The following is a 15,713-nucleotide window of genomic DNA, read 5'->3' on the forward strand; positions in this document are numbered from 1 at the left end:
ACAGTATATCTTATTGGCAAGTAGATATGTTTTAGTAAGTACATTCTCCTCTACCAGGTGCTCATGTACAATATACATGTTAAAAAATATAGTTTGTTTGCATTGCGATCACCGTTTTTCCTCTTTTGTTCAGGATGAAATAATTCACATTTAAGTGTTACAGGTTCTTGAATGGCGGTGGAACTAAAGAGCACTGTCGTTTCTTTAATAGCTATCACGTACACAGAGGCGTTATGCATAGAAGGCACGTCTATGCATCTAAATTGCTTACATGATAAATGGAAAGCAGTTTTATCATCTGGGAAGAAAAAAAAACGAGAAAAGGAACCGAGAACATATGGCTGATCGGCAGCCGCACTCCCTCAACACACACACACACACACACGCACACACACACACACACGCACACACGCCGCTCACTCGTCACAGGACACAAAACAGCACACGCAAGCACTCCACGAAACGTAAGACAAGTACAAACTCATCCGTTCGACGATAAAACTGCATACAGTACACCACACTACAGAAGATCTGAAAACTCAGTCAGTGGATGGCGTTCACCAGGAGGAGGAGAATCATCTCAAAGAACACTTGCTGTGAAGCAGCAGCCGGGTGTTAAGAGTCCACCGGTGGGAGGAGGCAGCCCCCTGAAAAACACTGATTTCATGATTTCTAATTGTTGAGAGAAGCTGTTCAATCCTGGATCAGTGGTTGTTGAGAACTGTCCCTCAAGGCAAAGAGGAGAGCCGCTTGGTCCTCTTCCCCGCTGAGATTCTGAGTCAGCGCTGTTACAGTCACTTCAATCGCAAAGACTGCAGTTTCTCAAGGCGTGGCGATGGTAAGCAAATGTGCAGAAGCTGGGAAGGCTTGACCAAAGAAAATACTTCAGGCCACGCGTTTGAAATGAGTGTCGTGGACAGAAACAACAATGCAGATGCAAAACATCCGACTTCCCTAAAAACTGCAGCTGATTGTGAAAATGAAAACAGAGGAAGAGTCTGACGCTTCGACAAGTGCACGTCTTTGCTTTCTTGCAGAGAAAAGGTTGATTCCACTCTCGTGTCTGCACACGCTGAATATGGACATGAGCTAGCAGGTGATTAGCTTAGCTTAGCATAAAGACTGGAAGCAAAGGGAAACAACTAGCTTGGCTTTGGACCACAGCTTGTGACTGACTCATTTTCAGTTTTTTTGTACAGATTAAACAATAAGTGACCTTTAGGGTTGCTGGTAGATGATTTTGTTAGCTTTGCAGAGCCAGGCTAGCTGTTTCCACCCACACCATTTCTAGTCTTTATGCTAAGTTATTAGCATAGACATGAGAGGTACTGATGGTCTCACTGAAAGATGTAAAAACGTAAAGCTGTGGTTCCAGCCGGCCAAGCTGCTTCCTCCTGTTTCTCATCTTTGCTAAGCTATGCTAAGCTATGCTGATTAGCTCCTGGTTGTAGCTTCATATTTAGCTTACAGACATGAGAGTGGAGTGGAGAGCTAACTCTGCAAGAAAGTGAACAAACAAATTTCCCAAAATATCGAGCTATTTCTTTAAACTGTTCAAGAGAAAGACAAGAAAATGTGTGTGTGTGTTCATGTGTGTATAAACTACTGATTCCAGCTGACTATCACAGGGCCAACAATCTATAACCACAACAACGACTATCTATAGTGCCAAAGCTGAGATGTGTGATTGCTTCTTAAAACAGTGACTCTTAAAATTAAGTACATGTGGTGCTCAAAATAGGCAATGGTACACAAAAGGCATTGTCTTAAAAAAAAAACAAAAAAAGAGAAAAAAATAATATGCACTTAAAAAAAAAACTTAAAAAACAAAGTTTTTTTGGCAGCCGTGCGTCTGTGGCGATGCCTGCGACTGAGATACACAACAGACTCCCCTGAAATCTTAATGTCATCACACTGACTGACACACAAGTGCAGGCATGAACTCAAACATGCCCCCCCGCCTCCCCAGAAACTCCTCTCTAAACCCCAGATCAGATCACTTAGAAATCCACCAGGTGAATCAAGGCTTGACTGTAGCTGTTCTGCCGCTAAATAACAGCGCAGCAATAAGGGCACTCGGCTTGAGCTCAGGAATGGTTGACTGACGGACGCTGTATCCCGACGAAAGCACATCGAACCCAGCAGAGACGTTAATTCACACTCTGAGCAGCCCGAATTCAACGTTCTCTTCCAGGCAAAAGAAAAAAAAAAAAAAAAAGGAATTCATGTTTAGTGGATTACAAATCATCAGTAAATATGGTATCACACTACAATGCCAATAGTTCTTCATTCAGAAACATTACTCTACATGACAGTGACAACTAGACAATAATCACTGGAAATTCTGCCCCACTTTAGTCCACAAATAAGGTCTCGTCTCCCACTAAAGGCTCGACCGGCCCGACAGAGACTTTTAATTGGCTGAGAAATGTGGATAAATTCATTCGTGGTTTTGGCACAGGCCTTTCTCAGAAAACTCCTCACGTCTACAAACAATCTACAAACTCGTCCTTTGGTTAATTAAAAAATAATACATAGAAAAAAGAGAGATGAGCAAAGGTTAGCTAGGTGTTTCCCTCTGAGGAGAGTGCTCGCTGTGTGCAGCCCTTGTTGGGGTGAGATTTACAAAGGCTAAACCCGAACTGTGGTTTAGTAGGGGGTTTAGCATGTTAGGCTTCTCAAAGGCTCCTCTGATGATCACAGTGGTTTAGAATTCAACTAGAGGGCAAATGTTCGTGTAAGATGAGCGAGAGCAGGAGGACCCTGGTGTCTGGTCTCCCTCGCGGTTTTCGTGTTTTTTTGTGTTTTTCCATTGTTCCATGTCATTACGGTCAAGTCTCAGGCGTCAAGGTGTGGCTGGCGAGAAAACTGTCAGGTATCGAGATCCTGAAGGAGACGGAAAGAGAAGCGGAAATGTGACATGAGCGACTGTTAGCGCTTTATCTCACCTGCAGAGAGAACCAGGCCTTTATCTGAAACAGGTGGATATTAGAGGGGGGCTTCAGTCCTGATTTTTAATTTGCTGTTGCTGCTCATGTAACTCAACACCTCCATGTTCACATGTTGTCTTCACTGAACATTCTTTGAGCTCTCCATCATGTCAGACTTTGAGCTTCAGAGTTTCTGTCGATGAGACTGAATGTTTCACATTAAAAGTCATCCAGTGGTTCAAAGGACGTAATCCCACTTCTCTCCTGCTGGGCTTTTAATGTGAAACATTTACAGGAAGTGTTCAACATCAGACATCACACACGGATCTGTTACGGTCACCGTTCGATAACGTCTGTCTGCAGCTCGGCCATGTGCAGGTAGCGCACGGTGTTGAAATGCTCTGCAGAGCTGAGGGATTCTGCAGAGTCAGGAGATTATTCTGTGAATTAATTACTCCAAGCAGCCCCTTTCACATTACACCTTGTGATTTCCACTGCTCATATAAAGATACTGATTGATGCAGCTTCAAAAACAGGCACTCACCCTGAGTGCTGATCCTCAGATTAGCTGAGGAAATGAACATCAGGCTGAATTTACCATGCCAGTCACTATAACGCAGGTAATTCGACCTCCCTCACTGCCACTGCGTCAACACTAATTTTTACTTGAGAGTTTCCAGAGTCGTGTTGTTTTCCTCATGAGCAGCGTGTTATTGAATTTACCTGGAACTGATAGAGCTCTGGGGTCACAGGTGAATCTCATCTGTAGCTCTTCTGCTGCTGCATCAGGCCCACGTTCTCATACACTCTGGAGCTGTCCTCCCTCATCCTGCCAACACATACGGACACTTTGAGGAGAAACTCCTTTTTAAAGGCGATGCACAAAGTGACGGGAACGTAAACAAACCGCCTCCTGCAGCGGCCTGTTCTGAACAGCATTACTCACTCTGTGCAGGTGGGAGTAGGAATAGGAGTGCAAGGAGGCAAAGGGCTCTGCTCTCCTCCAGTCAGGTCAGACAGGGAGTACTTTATGTTGGTGTACTCGCGCCCTTTAATCTTACTTTTCTGCAGAGGGGAGAACAGAGCGCAGTTAGCGACGGCAGCAGAGAGAGGCGGAGGTGAAACGGGGAGGCGTTCTGTGCTTCACACCTGCTCCTCCTCTATGCGTCTCTGCAGTGTCTCTATGTAGTGCTGTACGGCCATGTAGATGAATCTGTACTGCGCCTCCGTCTGCACCATCCCAGAGCGCTGAGAGCGGACCATCTGGATGGTCTTTGGCACGTCGATGTCGCAGTCCACCCCTGCAGCGTGAAAGCAAGATTTCACACCAAAACATCCTCAGCACTGCTAACACGAAGTAAACTAGGTGGATAGGAGATATCAGGTGTGTGTGTGTGTGTGTGTGTGTGTGTGTGGGTGTCGTTTACACTTAGTCACTCTGTGTCTTGGACAGATGAGACAGCTTTCAGATTGGGGATGAGTGAAGATGATAAAAGGTTCGTCTGGCTCGTGGTTCATTAATACATTCATTCATGTGTTCGTTAGCTTGCTGCTAAACTGAAGATGACTCTTCTTCTGGTGTTTCTGCTGTTATCAAACAGCTTCAGGTGAGTTACCTCCTCTCTCTGCACTGAAGTAGAGCCCAGGAAAACCAAGAGGGACGCATATATGTGGCTAAGTGTGAATGAAAGTGTGTAAAGTCTATAAATGAAGTCTGTGAACGACAGGTGTGGATGAGACGATGCTGACTCACCTTTTTCTCTGATCACATCTATCAGGATGTCAATCACTATAAACGTTCCTGTCCGCCCGATGCCTGCACTGAGGGACAGAGGAGGAGTCTTTGAGTCCTTCGTGCTCACTTTGGCTCTGTGGCTCATGTATGTCAGTGTGTGGCTTGTGTGTGTTTACCTGCAGTGTACCGCTATAGGTCCAGCGTCCAGTATGCTCTCCTGCTTCAGGTTGACCTCCTCTAAGAAGTCGAGCACACCGCCGGGGTCAGTGGGGACCCCGTGGTCCGGCCAGGCCCTGAAGTGGTACTGCCAAACTGTACGTTCTGTGTTACCCTGAGAGCAGTCAAGAACATGCAGTCGATCACCAGAGAGCTTCAGTTCAGTCTCCTTACATCAATACTGAGACGCCAAAGAAAAGAACTGACAACAAGCCACTCTGTCTCTCCTTCCTACTGAAGACAGAAATCTTTAAAGACAAGTCTTGAATATTTGCTAACATTTTTTTTAAAAGGCTAAATTATTTCTGCACTTTTTAGCAAATCTTACACTATTTTTAGTGGTGGATTAATCCACATTTGGTGCTCTGGTGAGCATGTGGGACAGCAGGATGGTGTGTGTGTGGGACTGAGTCAAACTACAGAGTGTGTGTGTGTGCGTGTGTGTGTGTTCATGGTAATGAAGGAACATGGCAGCCAGTGCAACAGTGTGACTCACTGATGTGTTTTTAATACAGCACAGCTCTGTGTCTTGAGGGTAAATGCTTTGAAATCATTTCTCAGATCTTTAAAACATGTTGTTTGTCATCCTAACAGGTAAAAGGTATTTTTTTTATGGTGCTATTGTATTTTGTTGACTTGTTTTTTTTCCCTACGGGACTAAATATACTGTGGCTTTTTGATGAATTATAGTTCATCAGCCAAATATGAATTTGTTAAAACACGATTTGTTTAAAGTCCACTGAAAACTCGACATCCTTCACTTGAAAATTCAGCATTTGAAACAAATTTCCGACATATTTCTATTTTGAAGAGAACATGCAGCAGTAACGTCATGGACGTGCGTCTGTTTATGACATGAACAGGACAGACGTGCGTTATAACACCTGTCTGAGATGATGTCTCCCTTCCTTTGATGTGTATAAATGCCTTACCTGTCCGACTTTGGACAGTTTGAGTTCTCTGAGGATGTAGTCGTGTGCGGCCGTCTCTCGGACATTGCGAACGCGCATCGCACCGTATTCCTTCAGAGCCGACATGTCCGGCCAGTACTTCACACACTTACTCTGATGAGACACAATAACGATTGGACTGTTGGTCATTTGAAGACTTCACCTGGACTCTGAGTATTTTTCACTCACATTTTATGGACAAATCAGTTCACTGGAAAAACAACCAACAGATTGACTGACGATGAAAATAATGATCACTTGCAGCCCCGCCTGAGACTCCAGTTTGGACTTCATTCATTAATTGTAGCTGCACTGGAAACTGATCCCACAGCCTGAGCTAAGCTAGCTAACTTGAGGAAGAAGAACAGCGCACTCTGTTTGGTTTACCTTTCCTCTCTCCACCTCTTTGGTGGTCATGACGATGACTCGAGAGTTCTCCTGAAACACCATCCTCCAGAAGTCACTGATGGTGTTCTGCAGACAGCCCTGAGTGGCGATGTAGCTCTTCTTCAGCTTGGTGCTGTTACACTTCGAGTCGAGCTCCGGCTGCGCACACACACACACACACACACTGCGGTCGGCTGAACACTCAAAATGAGCAGCGCGTGGAGTCAAAGGTAACAGCAGCACAAACCAACTGAAAACACCTGCTGGCCAACTGCACAATGACCGAGCAACACAAATCTACATCTTATACATCAACGTATCATCAAGCACAGAATAAATGATGTGTGTTTGTGTGTGTATGTGTGTGTGTGAGAGTGTGTGTGTGAGTGTCCCTGAGGATGAACTGAGTTTACCATGACAGTAGATACTACCATGATGATATTGGCGTTGATGTAGTCAGAGCCTGGCTCATTTGGGTCCCTGTCATTCAGCACCACACGAGTGTGGTCGACTGCAAACGGAAAGAAAAACATCAGTTAGCTGCTTCTGAAGCGGCTGAAAGGCTGCTCTGCTGAGGGAACACGCAGCGTTTCTCACAAGGCAGAATGTTCTTGTATCTGTTCTTGTTCTTGTTCTCTGCTCTCTGGCCCTCTTTGCGACTGTAGAGCAGCTTGCACTCCTGTTGCTGCAAGGTCTGCATGAAAAGAAGAGAAAAGGGTCACAGTCAGCCTGTGATTTCGTGTGATTTCATGTGTGTCGGCTGCAGAATGACACAACAGAGCCGCTCACCTCAAACTCTTCCCAGAAGCCCTGTTTGACCTTGTCTGTGGCCTCCGCTAGTTTGCTAAGCTCCCGAACTCGACTTTCAATCTCTGCAGCGTTAATTCGAGTAGTGTTCAGGGGCTGGGGAGGAGACAGACATCAGGAAATGCTGCCTGAGCTCACGCTAAAATAAGGGCTTGAACAAAACAAACATGGGCGGTACCTGTTTGAGCTGAAGCACAGTGCCCAGAGTTTCCACCATGGGGTTCTTCTTGTAGTGCTCTACCAAGTCGGTGAGGGAGTCAAACTTCTCCCCTCCACCCACGTCGTACTTCAGGTCGTGCTAAAGAAGAAGCCACGGCCACGTCAGTCGACAATGAAAATGCTTACATGCACATGAAACCAGGTGAAATCAGGTAAACAGGAAACCAGACGACAGCTTCACATGCACAGGAGCAACCTGGTGACTGTGAATCCACACACACACACTACAGACCCACATGTGTGTGTTTGAGGGCTGAAGGCAGCGAGGGAACAGACTGTACTGAGAGCGCACAGCTGTTACCACAGGTGTTACCAAACACACTTCACCGTGTTTTATTTGCTCTGAAAAAAAAAAAAGAAAAACAGGAACGACTGCGCCGCATCACACCGTCTGTTCTCCACCAGACTTTTTCAGGGATTCCTCTCGACATCAGATTGAGGAGAAAATCAAACAGCTCAGAACAGAAAGAGAGAGGAGGACGGCCAGCTGCTAACGCCTCCTTCAGGGCAGCCACCTGTCTGCAGAAACACAGCTGGCCCTGCAGAGTCGGTCAGCTGGGGGGGCTGGTCTGGTGCCAGTCTGTCGGCAGGTGCGGCCCTTCCATTAAATTAATGATACTGACGTTTAAAAGTCGTTACGGATAAACATGAAAGAAAATCAATATTAGCCGCTCATTCCACTGCTGCACTCAACGGTCAGAGACACCGCGAAGGAGAACCAAAGCTTACGGCTCTGAGAGGTTCAGGTTCTGAGACGTTCTGGATCAGGAATCAGTCTGAACACCAGGACGCATCACGATGTGTAATGATCGCCGCTCTCATCCTCCTGCTGCCATAGCAACACTTTCCTGACTGACGTCTTTGTCACACGCACCAAGAAAACAGCCTTAAAATCCTGGATCACACCTGATGGCAGTATGTGTGCGACGCGAGGCCTGACATTCCTCTGAGGCACATTTTAGGCTTCACATCGTAGAGAAAGGTGGACTGCTGTCACAGACAGTAACACACCTGTGATCCGCTTTATTTTTGTTTGACGTGACTCTTCGCATACAGACACTTATACTTCTTCGGATCTATACAGTCTGCTGCCTCTCTGTAAACCCTGATTCCAAAAAAATCTGGACTCCTAATTAAAAACAAAAATCAATAATTTCCTAAAAGCCTTTCCAGGATGCCCCTTTCATACCTGAGAACACCTGGATTCTTGCTTTCACACCTGTATCAGTCTGTACATTAGCGTCTCAGTGAATGTGAGCAGTGTTAGTGACCACACGCATCGCAGCAGCTGTCAATCTTCTGATGTAACAGAAGATGTGTGAAGGCAGGAAAGCATGCAGGTGAAATGCGCTCACCTGGCAGCGGATCATGACGTGAGTGACTTTGGGTTTGCTGTCACTGCTGTCCGTCTTGTCGTCTCCCGTGCGGACGGACAGGACGAAATCTCCCGGGTGGCTCTGGCTCTCTCTCACCAGGAAGCTGCCGTTCTTGCCTTTCTCCGTCAGCAGCTTCTCGGCCTCCCTGCCCGACAAGTGTCCGTGGAACCACCTGGGAAAAGGTACGCAGCAGTCAGACGCGTTCCACCTGGACTCCTCTCATCACGGAACACCTGCTTCCAATGGTGGCTAGCATAAACTCAGTGCTTCACAACATCACTGTTTGCTTACATGAAGTCAGCGCAGGATATTCACTGTTTACAAGGCCGGTTAAAGACATCACATTCACCCCAAAGCACAGCTCTTCTGTTTATTGTTGGAGATTACTGTAAAATGTTTTGACTTTTGTGTGAAAGCACAGCTCAGACTGTGTGTACGTTGAAGCTTTGTCACAGTAAATATAAAATCTGACTTCAGCTCTTCACATCAGGACCTCAGAGGATAACTGCAGCTGCTTTTAATGGCAAAATGCAGCTCAAAGAATGTTTGCTGTGAGTTTCATCAGCTTCTCGCTGCAGACTCACGGAATTCGTGTTTGTCTGTAAATGAACATTTGGGTAATATTAAAAATGACTTTCTTTTCATGTCTTCACACTGTCCCCAATATGTCGAATCCTGAGGTAACAGCTGCAGCACTAAACTGTAGCTAAAAGCACCAAAATCCTTTTACTGAAGCATGACAGAGAAACAAAGCGACAGCAACCAACACAGAGGCAGAGCTGAAACTGACGGAACAATCAATAAGTCACTGACTGGAAACTTAATCAGCAGCCATTTTGATCATTTCTTGGTTACAATTCAAGGCAAAAAGCAAAGAATTCTCTGGTTCCAGGTTGTGAAATGTGAATATTTTCTCTTTGTTAAGTCTTCTGTGATCACAGACTGAGTATCTTAGTTTGAAGCGTTCAAACTGAATACAGACACACTGATGGAGCAGGTTTTATGATGCACTGGCTGCAGGGTTTCCCCTCAGGAAGCTGCTCAGCGGAGGTGTTCGCTCTGACTCTGCTGGGTCACACATGTGTCTAATCAGCCTGGTGTCTGACCTGCAGCTGTTTGTCTCATGTCCCCACCTGATTGGCACTAATTGAGCTGATTGGACGCTCCCTATTGGACGTCACCACAGTGGCTCATCTGCTAGCTGGCAGGCCGGGCCCCACCTGGCCTACCCCAGCATGGAGGTACTTATGTTTGATTTGGGAGAGGTTTTTCAAACAAACGGTCTTCCTGATGCACCCCTCCTCATTTCTCTGGGCTTTAATGAGCCCATCAAATGCGTGACCTTTGCTGAGTGAAGCCACTGCTCGTTTTCCCTGAGAGTTAATAAACCTAACATCATATTTCAAAATGTAATTGTTTCTTCTCATGTTAGTGAAAACCTGATTTAATTTGCCATGGTCATAAAAACATGGAAGTATATATTTCTGCTGGTGCGTGTATTTCTGAGATAACAGAGAAACTGGCAGTTAAATTTGTACACAAGTTTTTTGGACAAAAGGAAATGTGGATAAATGATCGCCACACAGTCACTTCCTCTTTGTGCAGGAAAAAGCACATTTTCACATGAAGTCTAGACATTGATACGCAGCATATTCAGTGAAGTTGGGTAACTTAAGGGTTTATGACCTTTAATGAAAGAAGAAGAATCTTAAATCCTGGTTACTCAATTTGGCTGATAGTAACTTCTCTCCTTGTTACAGGCCTACAAAATGTAATCTACAATATACCAAAGTGTTCAATTCAAGCACAGAACATAACATCCAAGCTCATCGCTCACCTCTCTGAGGTGGGGTCCGCACAGTTGAGTGGATACTTGAGCTCAATAACATCTCCGTTCTTCTCTTTCAGCTGCCCGTGATGCTCCATGTAATACTGCACCAGCTCTGCCAGAGTGGCAAACTTCTCCCCGCCGTAAAGGTCATAGTAGTCTCCTGTGTTCTGGATCTTAATGTGGGTGACGGCTCCATTTCGCCTGCACAAAAAGCACAAACATTTAGAGAAATGCTGCCGTCGGGGGTAAGAGCAGACTCCAACAGGAAGTTTGTGTTCCTAAAAGAAAAATTCCACTTAATTAGTAACGAGAATCATCACCATATTGAGTACAGAGGACTGATAGAGAGCTTCATCACACGGTGCAACGACAATCACCCATCAGCTTGTGGTCGACTACAATGCTTCAAACATGGATGCTGCTGCAGAGAACGTGGACGCTTCACACACGTTCAAACCAGGAGCAGAAGACCAAAACAATGAGCACAGCTTGAATGTGGACGCCAAAGATTAGAGTCACCGATTCAGCACCTGACCGAATGTGAAACATGGTCAGAGTCTGCCTTCAGTTCCTGAGTTATGAGAAGAAAAGTGTTCCTCCACAACGTTATGATGTCATGGTGAAGTTGACCTTTGACCTTTTGGATATAAAACATCATCACTCCACTTTATCCTGGAAGACATTTGTGTGAAATTCTCATCACAATCAGCGTATTAATTCTTGAGTTATGGCCAAAATTATGTTTTTTGAGGCCACAGTGACCTTTGACCTGTGACCACCAACTCCTACGTGAATGTTTGTGCCATTCATATTAATAATCAATAATCATTTTTTCATCGAAAATGCCAAACATCACCTCAGATGTGATGATTTGCTGTTTATATTTGTCTTATGAGGCTTTAAAGTGAATTTCTTTGTGTTCTGGACTGTTGGTCAGACAAAACAAGCACATAACAGACATTATTAGACAGATTACAGATGAATTAATGAAGAATCAATCAAGAAAAGAATCAGGAGATTAACTGATAATGAAGATAACTCTTAGCTGCATCGTCATGAGCTCAGCAGGCTCCAGCACTTGATGCAGAGTTCATGTCTTGCGATTAATACGAGCAGCGTGAAGAACAGTTCAACTCGAGCCACATGCAGCACTGACAACACGGACACCTCGTCTGTTATTTGCGAGAGGTGAGAGACAAAAAGGAAAAACTGTGAAAACATTCAAAAGGCAGAGCGACGACACTCAGACTCAACGTTGGCAAATCTTAAAGGAAAACACCACATTTTGGCGACACGAAGCAGATAGACGACATAAACTGTGTTGAGTCATTGTCGGTGACCGCCATTATATCGGAAAATAGAAAAGGAGAACTTGTGGCAGATCTGAAGCTCGTAGCATGTAACTCTGAATGACTGACGGTTAAGTCTGGCAGAATGTGCACAAAGAGAGACGGACGTGCTGGTTTGAACCAGCGGGGACCAGTCTCCCTGTGGAAATGTCTCCGTTTCCACAAGAGGAGCATGACTTGTTTTGTTTCCATAGGAAGTAAATATGGTGTGAGATGAGAGGCTGTACAGCTAAAATATGAGACTGTCACAAAAATAACATTGGCTGCATCAGCTAAACGGAGTTAATGATACTTCATCTTAAAAATTTATGACTCGACAGGCTCGGAGATAAAACCACAAACTGTTTTTCTATTAGTAAAAGGTTGGTCTTCCTCCTTCTAGTTTCCCACCATCACTCAGAGTTTCTGCTTCAGATGGAGCAGCGTTCAGCGCCTGAAACCTTTGGGTTATTATTCCAGCGTCAATTAATAGCGTGAATATTACAGCACATTTAAAGCTGCATTCATTGATTTTTCAGGCCTCTTGCAGACAACAGAACAAGCCGAAAACACAACACAGGCACATAATCTGAACATCAGATGTGTTAGCAAACGGCTGCTGTTCACACATCCAGCAGACTCTGAGCAGCATCATTACTCATGTTAGAGTCGTGTTTGTGTCCACCTGATAAACGCCAATATTTACTCTGGTTTTGGCTCTGGTTTGATCTCCCAGCTCCTGAGCGACATATCTCGCTCTTCAGCTGTCAGATGTTAACCAGCTAGTTGCTAACTACGTCGGTTAGTGCTGAGCAGGTAGTGTTTCAGTGGCTTTATCAGCACTTTTTACTCAAAACAGCTTCCAGCTGCAGCTGAAAACAAAACTGATGAGAGTCTCCAGCTGGAAAACCAGAACAATGATCCAAAAGAGACTAAAATAAGAGAGTCAGGTGACCTCTTTCAAACTGCACAATAATCTGATGCATTGTTATCAGAAAAATATTCATCATTAGAGCAAATAAACTCACCAACAGACTGGTCTAAAACCAAATGACCTTTACTTTAACATTCAGTTAAAAGAAGTTTGAATGTTCTTCTCACAAACATCGTTTCACATCTTCCTCTGCTGATGCTTTGTATCTGGCTGCAGCCTGTTGGTGCACAATCATAGTTTGAATAGTAATAATTGAGTTACGGACAGAAAATCCGATTTGCCTGTCTTCAGCTTATCATGTCAACATATCAGCCATTTTCACTGCAGCCGTAACAGGCGTGATTGATGTCAGCAAACCTCTAACAGCCTGAGAGAACATTTACTTTTGGTCAAGCCTTAGTGCCGGGTTTAACAGAGCTGTCTGTAACTCAGGGTTGACTGCAGGTTCTAATATTCTGATGTGCTTTTCTGTTTGTTTGTCTGTTACATTTGGATCACCAATTACTCCTTGAAAGACCTAAAAATATATATACACATCTTAAATAAACTCAAATCTGGTGACAATAACATGAAGTAAGCATCAAATAACAGCCTCTAATGCACATCTATTAAAGTAGAGGCACAAAATATTTTAAAAATATGGGAACTCAATGTCAAAACATGAATCCAGCACACAGCGATCAGGTGGTCCTTTCATTTTTACTGTCTGAAGCGAAGAGCACCACAGAGCTGATTTGGAGACTTTGACACAGTGTCATGCTGGATGTGCACTTACCGTACTGAGAGGGTAAAGTCTCCTGGGTTACTCTTACTGGGTCTGGCTAAAAAGCTCCCATCCACTCCTCGGGTCAGCAGGAGGTTTTCGGCCTCCACACCTGTGATGTTGGGGTGAAACCACCTGGAGGAAGAGTGAAACGATGATCAGCCTCAGTGTGGAGTGCAAGGCTGTGTCCAGGGTCTCACTATAAATCACCCTGTATTTACTTTTCAAACATTCTAATAATCCCCCAAAAAGCATCCTGCTCGGCCTGTACGATACTTTTCATAACAATCCCACAATGCACAAACTGCAGTTGCATCATGACAACAACCTTCAACTTTATTGTTCCCAAGTGGAAAATCTGTGTGCAGTCACGTAAACCACAAACACACAGAGACAGACGTCAACATAAAAAAGAATAAAACACAACACATCACGAGCGCTAACTGTCTCTGTCTTTCTGTCTTTTGAAGGACTGAGGCTCCTTTGAGCTGGACCATCAGCTATTTTCGGACTCTTTGCTTTCTTCCTGTCTGGTTCTGTCTTGGTTCATGTCTGAGCCTTCATTCAGACACGATCCAGGTCTTCATCTCACAACAGTCTCAACCTCCGTCTTTGCTCAGAACTGTCTTCATATTACATGTTGCCTCTGTGTGAATAAACCGTCCTAAAGTTGTCTCTGTGTGAACAGTAGTCTGTCCTCTTTCATGGTCCTGAGGAAGCTTTGCGGTCTTTAGCTAACTTATAATAACGTCGCATACTCGCTTTAATTATGTTTGTGCTTTACTTTCCTTTGCCTACATAGTTCTTCTACCGCTGTATTTTCTTTACGCTCTGTATAAATCACATCTATGCTGATATCTAGCCTCTGAGTTTGATCGCAGTGTCACAGCGTTAACGGTGTTTACTAACCTAAACATCTGACTGGGCTCGGACGTTAAGTTGCCGGTGTATGCTAAATGAAGCGCTCCTTAGCTAGCTATTCCACAACCAGCGGTTTTTTCCAGAAACGTCGGCACACACTCGGAGCTTGTTTACGGACATACCAACGTCCAAACAGCTGAGTTTGGTTAAAGTTAGCTAACTCAGCTAACATAATCAGCAGACATTGTTTTCCAGACAGCCCCCCTTACCTCCGAGATGTCATTTTTTCGTTCCTCACTTCCTCGCTGGCAGTTAGCAGTAGCTACAATTAGCTGGCTAACGTTTCCGACCGTTTCTGCTTCAATCACAGAATAAAGTGCTTCATCGGTTCACACCCGGTCAAAACGGGTACCGAAATCTGGGCATTGAGACTAAATTTTAAGAGCGTGCGTTACAAAAAAGTCTCTAGGCCTCGGCCCCGGAGACTTCAGAGCAAGTCGATTATTGGACGTCACCAAACATGCGACAAAATAGAGGGTGCGCTGATTTTTTCACCCTGGGCGGCCGTTGTTCGCTGCCGCTCACCTCCTTTAAATACAGCCACGGTGCTCGGCCCGTCCGGCAAACAGTGTGACATAAATTAAAGAGTCCTATCACTTTCACTTCGCGCATGCTCATTAACAGCTTATTTTATGATTACAGCGGCACGAGCGGGAAGCGGCGCGAAGGGTCTTCTGAGAGTTCGCAAAGGGTCTGCCGCACGCGTCAAAACGAAACATTCCTGAGTCCACCGCGGAAACCGCAAGCAGCTACATTAATCACACAGCCATGGAAGAAAACAGCTATTAAATTACCTGTTATTTCTGACTTGTTCTTTCAGCCCAAGTCATAAAGTCTTTGAGTCGAGTCTTTTAGGGTGTAACCTTCACTAAGAGTGCTTCAACTGCTTAATGTGTCAGATTAGAAACATTATGGGAATGATTGTCAGCACTTCTCATTTTTACACATAGTTCTCAGTTATATTTTTAACTTAAGCCACATAATTACAACAAAGACGGGTGTGAAAACCTTTTTGGCATGAAATATGTGGCTCAAAGATAAAGAAAGAAATATTTAAGTAAGTTCAGTCAAAAGCCTCATGCAGTTTGTGTCGATTTTAAGAATAGTAAACTCAAAATTTAGAAATTTGCAATCTGCAGAGACAAAATTCTGAAAGTCACAACAGACTCAACATCTTGAACAAAAAGGCAGTGCGGAAAAAGATGTGGTATGGTGGCACTTGTGGCATATTTGCCTGTTGCTTGTCTTCTAAAAATGCTCTCAGGTGGGGAATAACGATTAAGATGAACTATAACATTAACTTTAAGGAAAGGAAG

General features: G+C 44.6%; 1 protein-coding gene across 2 annotated transcripts in view; it reads right to left on the minus strand.

Moving 5' to 3' along the window:
* The window catches only part of ptpn11a (protein tyrosine phosphatase non-receptor type 11a), a 14,975-nt gene extending 135 nt beyond the window's left edge, over positions 1–14,840 (minus strand). Inside the window, exons 1-16 of one of the 2 annotated variants that reach the window (XM_076757935.1) lie at positions 14,607–14,840; positions 13,489–13,611; positions 10,458–10,652; positions 8,600–8,792; positions 7,204–7,323; positions 7,008–7,121; positions 6,816–6,912; positions 6,650–6,729; positions 6,219–6,377; positions 5,814–5,945; positions 4,842–4,996; positions 4,684–4,751; positions 4,080–4,231; positions 3,877–3,995; positions 3,654–3,759; positions 1–2,886 (exon numbers count right to left, since the gene is read on the minus strand). The exon at positions 1–2,886 is cut by the window's left edge and continues 135 nt beyond it. In XM_076757935.1, the coding sequence (XP_076614050.1) occupies positions 3,690–3,759; positions 3,877–3,995; positions 4,080–4,231; positions 4,684–4,751; positions 4,842–4,996; positions 5,814–5,945; positions 6,219–6,377; positions 6,650–6,729; positions 6,816–6,912; positions 7,008–7,121; positions 7,204–7,323; positions 8,600–8,792; positions 10,458–10,652; positions 13,489–13,611; positions 14,607–14,620 (1,791 nt within the window). In that variant the 5' untranslated portion in view covers positions 14,621–14,840 and the 3' untranslated portion in view covers positions 1–2,886; positions 3,654–3,689. Of the gene's footprint in view, positions 2,887–3,653; positions 3,760–3,876; positions 3,996–4,079; positions 4,232–4,683; positions 4,752–4,841; positions 4,997–5,813; positions 5,946–6,218; positions 6,378–6,631; positions 6,730–6,815; positions 6,913–7,007; positions 7,122–7,203; positions 7,324–8,599; positions 8,793–10,457; positions 10,653–13,488; positions 13,612–14,606 lie in introns of both variants that reach the window. The other variant, XM_076757934.1, reaches the window with a different exon arrangement.
* Between the last annotated feature and the right edge of the window lie 873 nt (positions 14,841–15,713).

Source organism: Chaetodon auriga, chromosome 19 (genome assembly GCF_051107435.1).
Source record: "Chaetodon auriga isolate fChaAug3 chromosome 19, fChaAug3.hap1, whole genome shotgun sequence".
Classification (NCBI taxonomy): Eukaryota; Metazoa; Chordata; class Actinopteri; order Chaetodontiformes; family Chaetodontidae; genus Chaetodon; species Chaetodon auriga.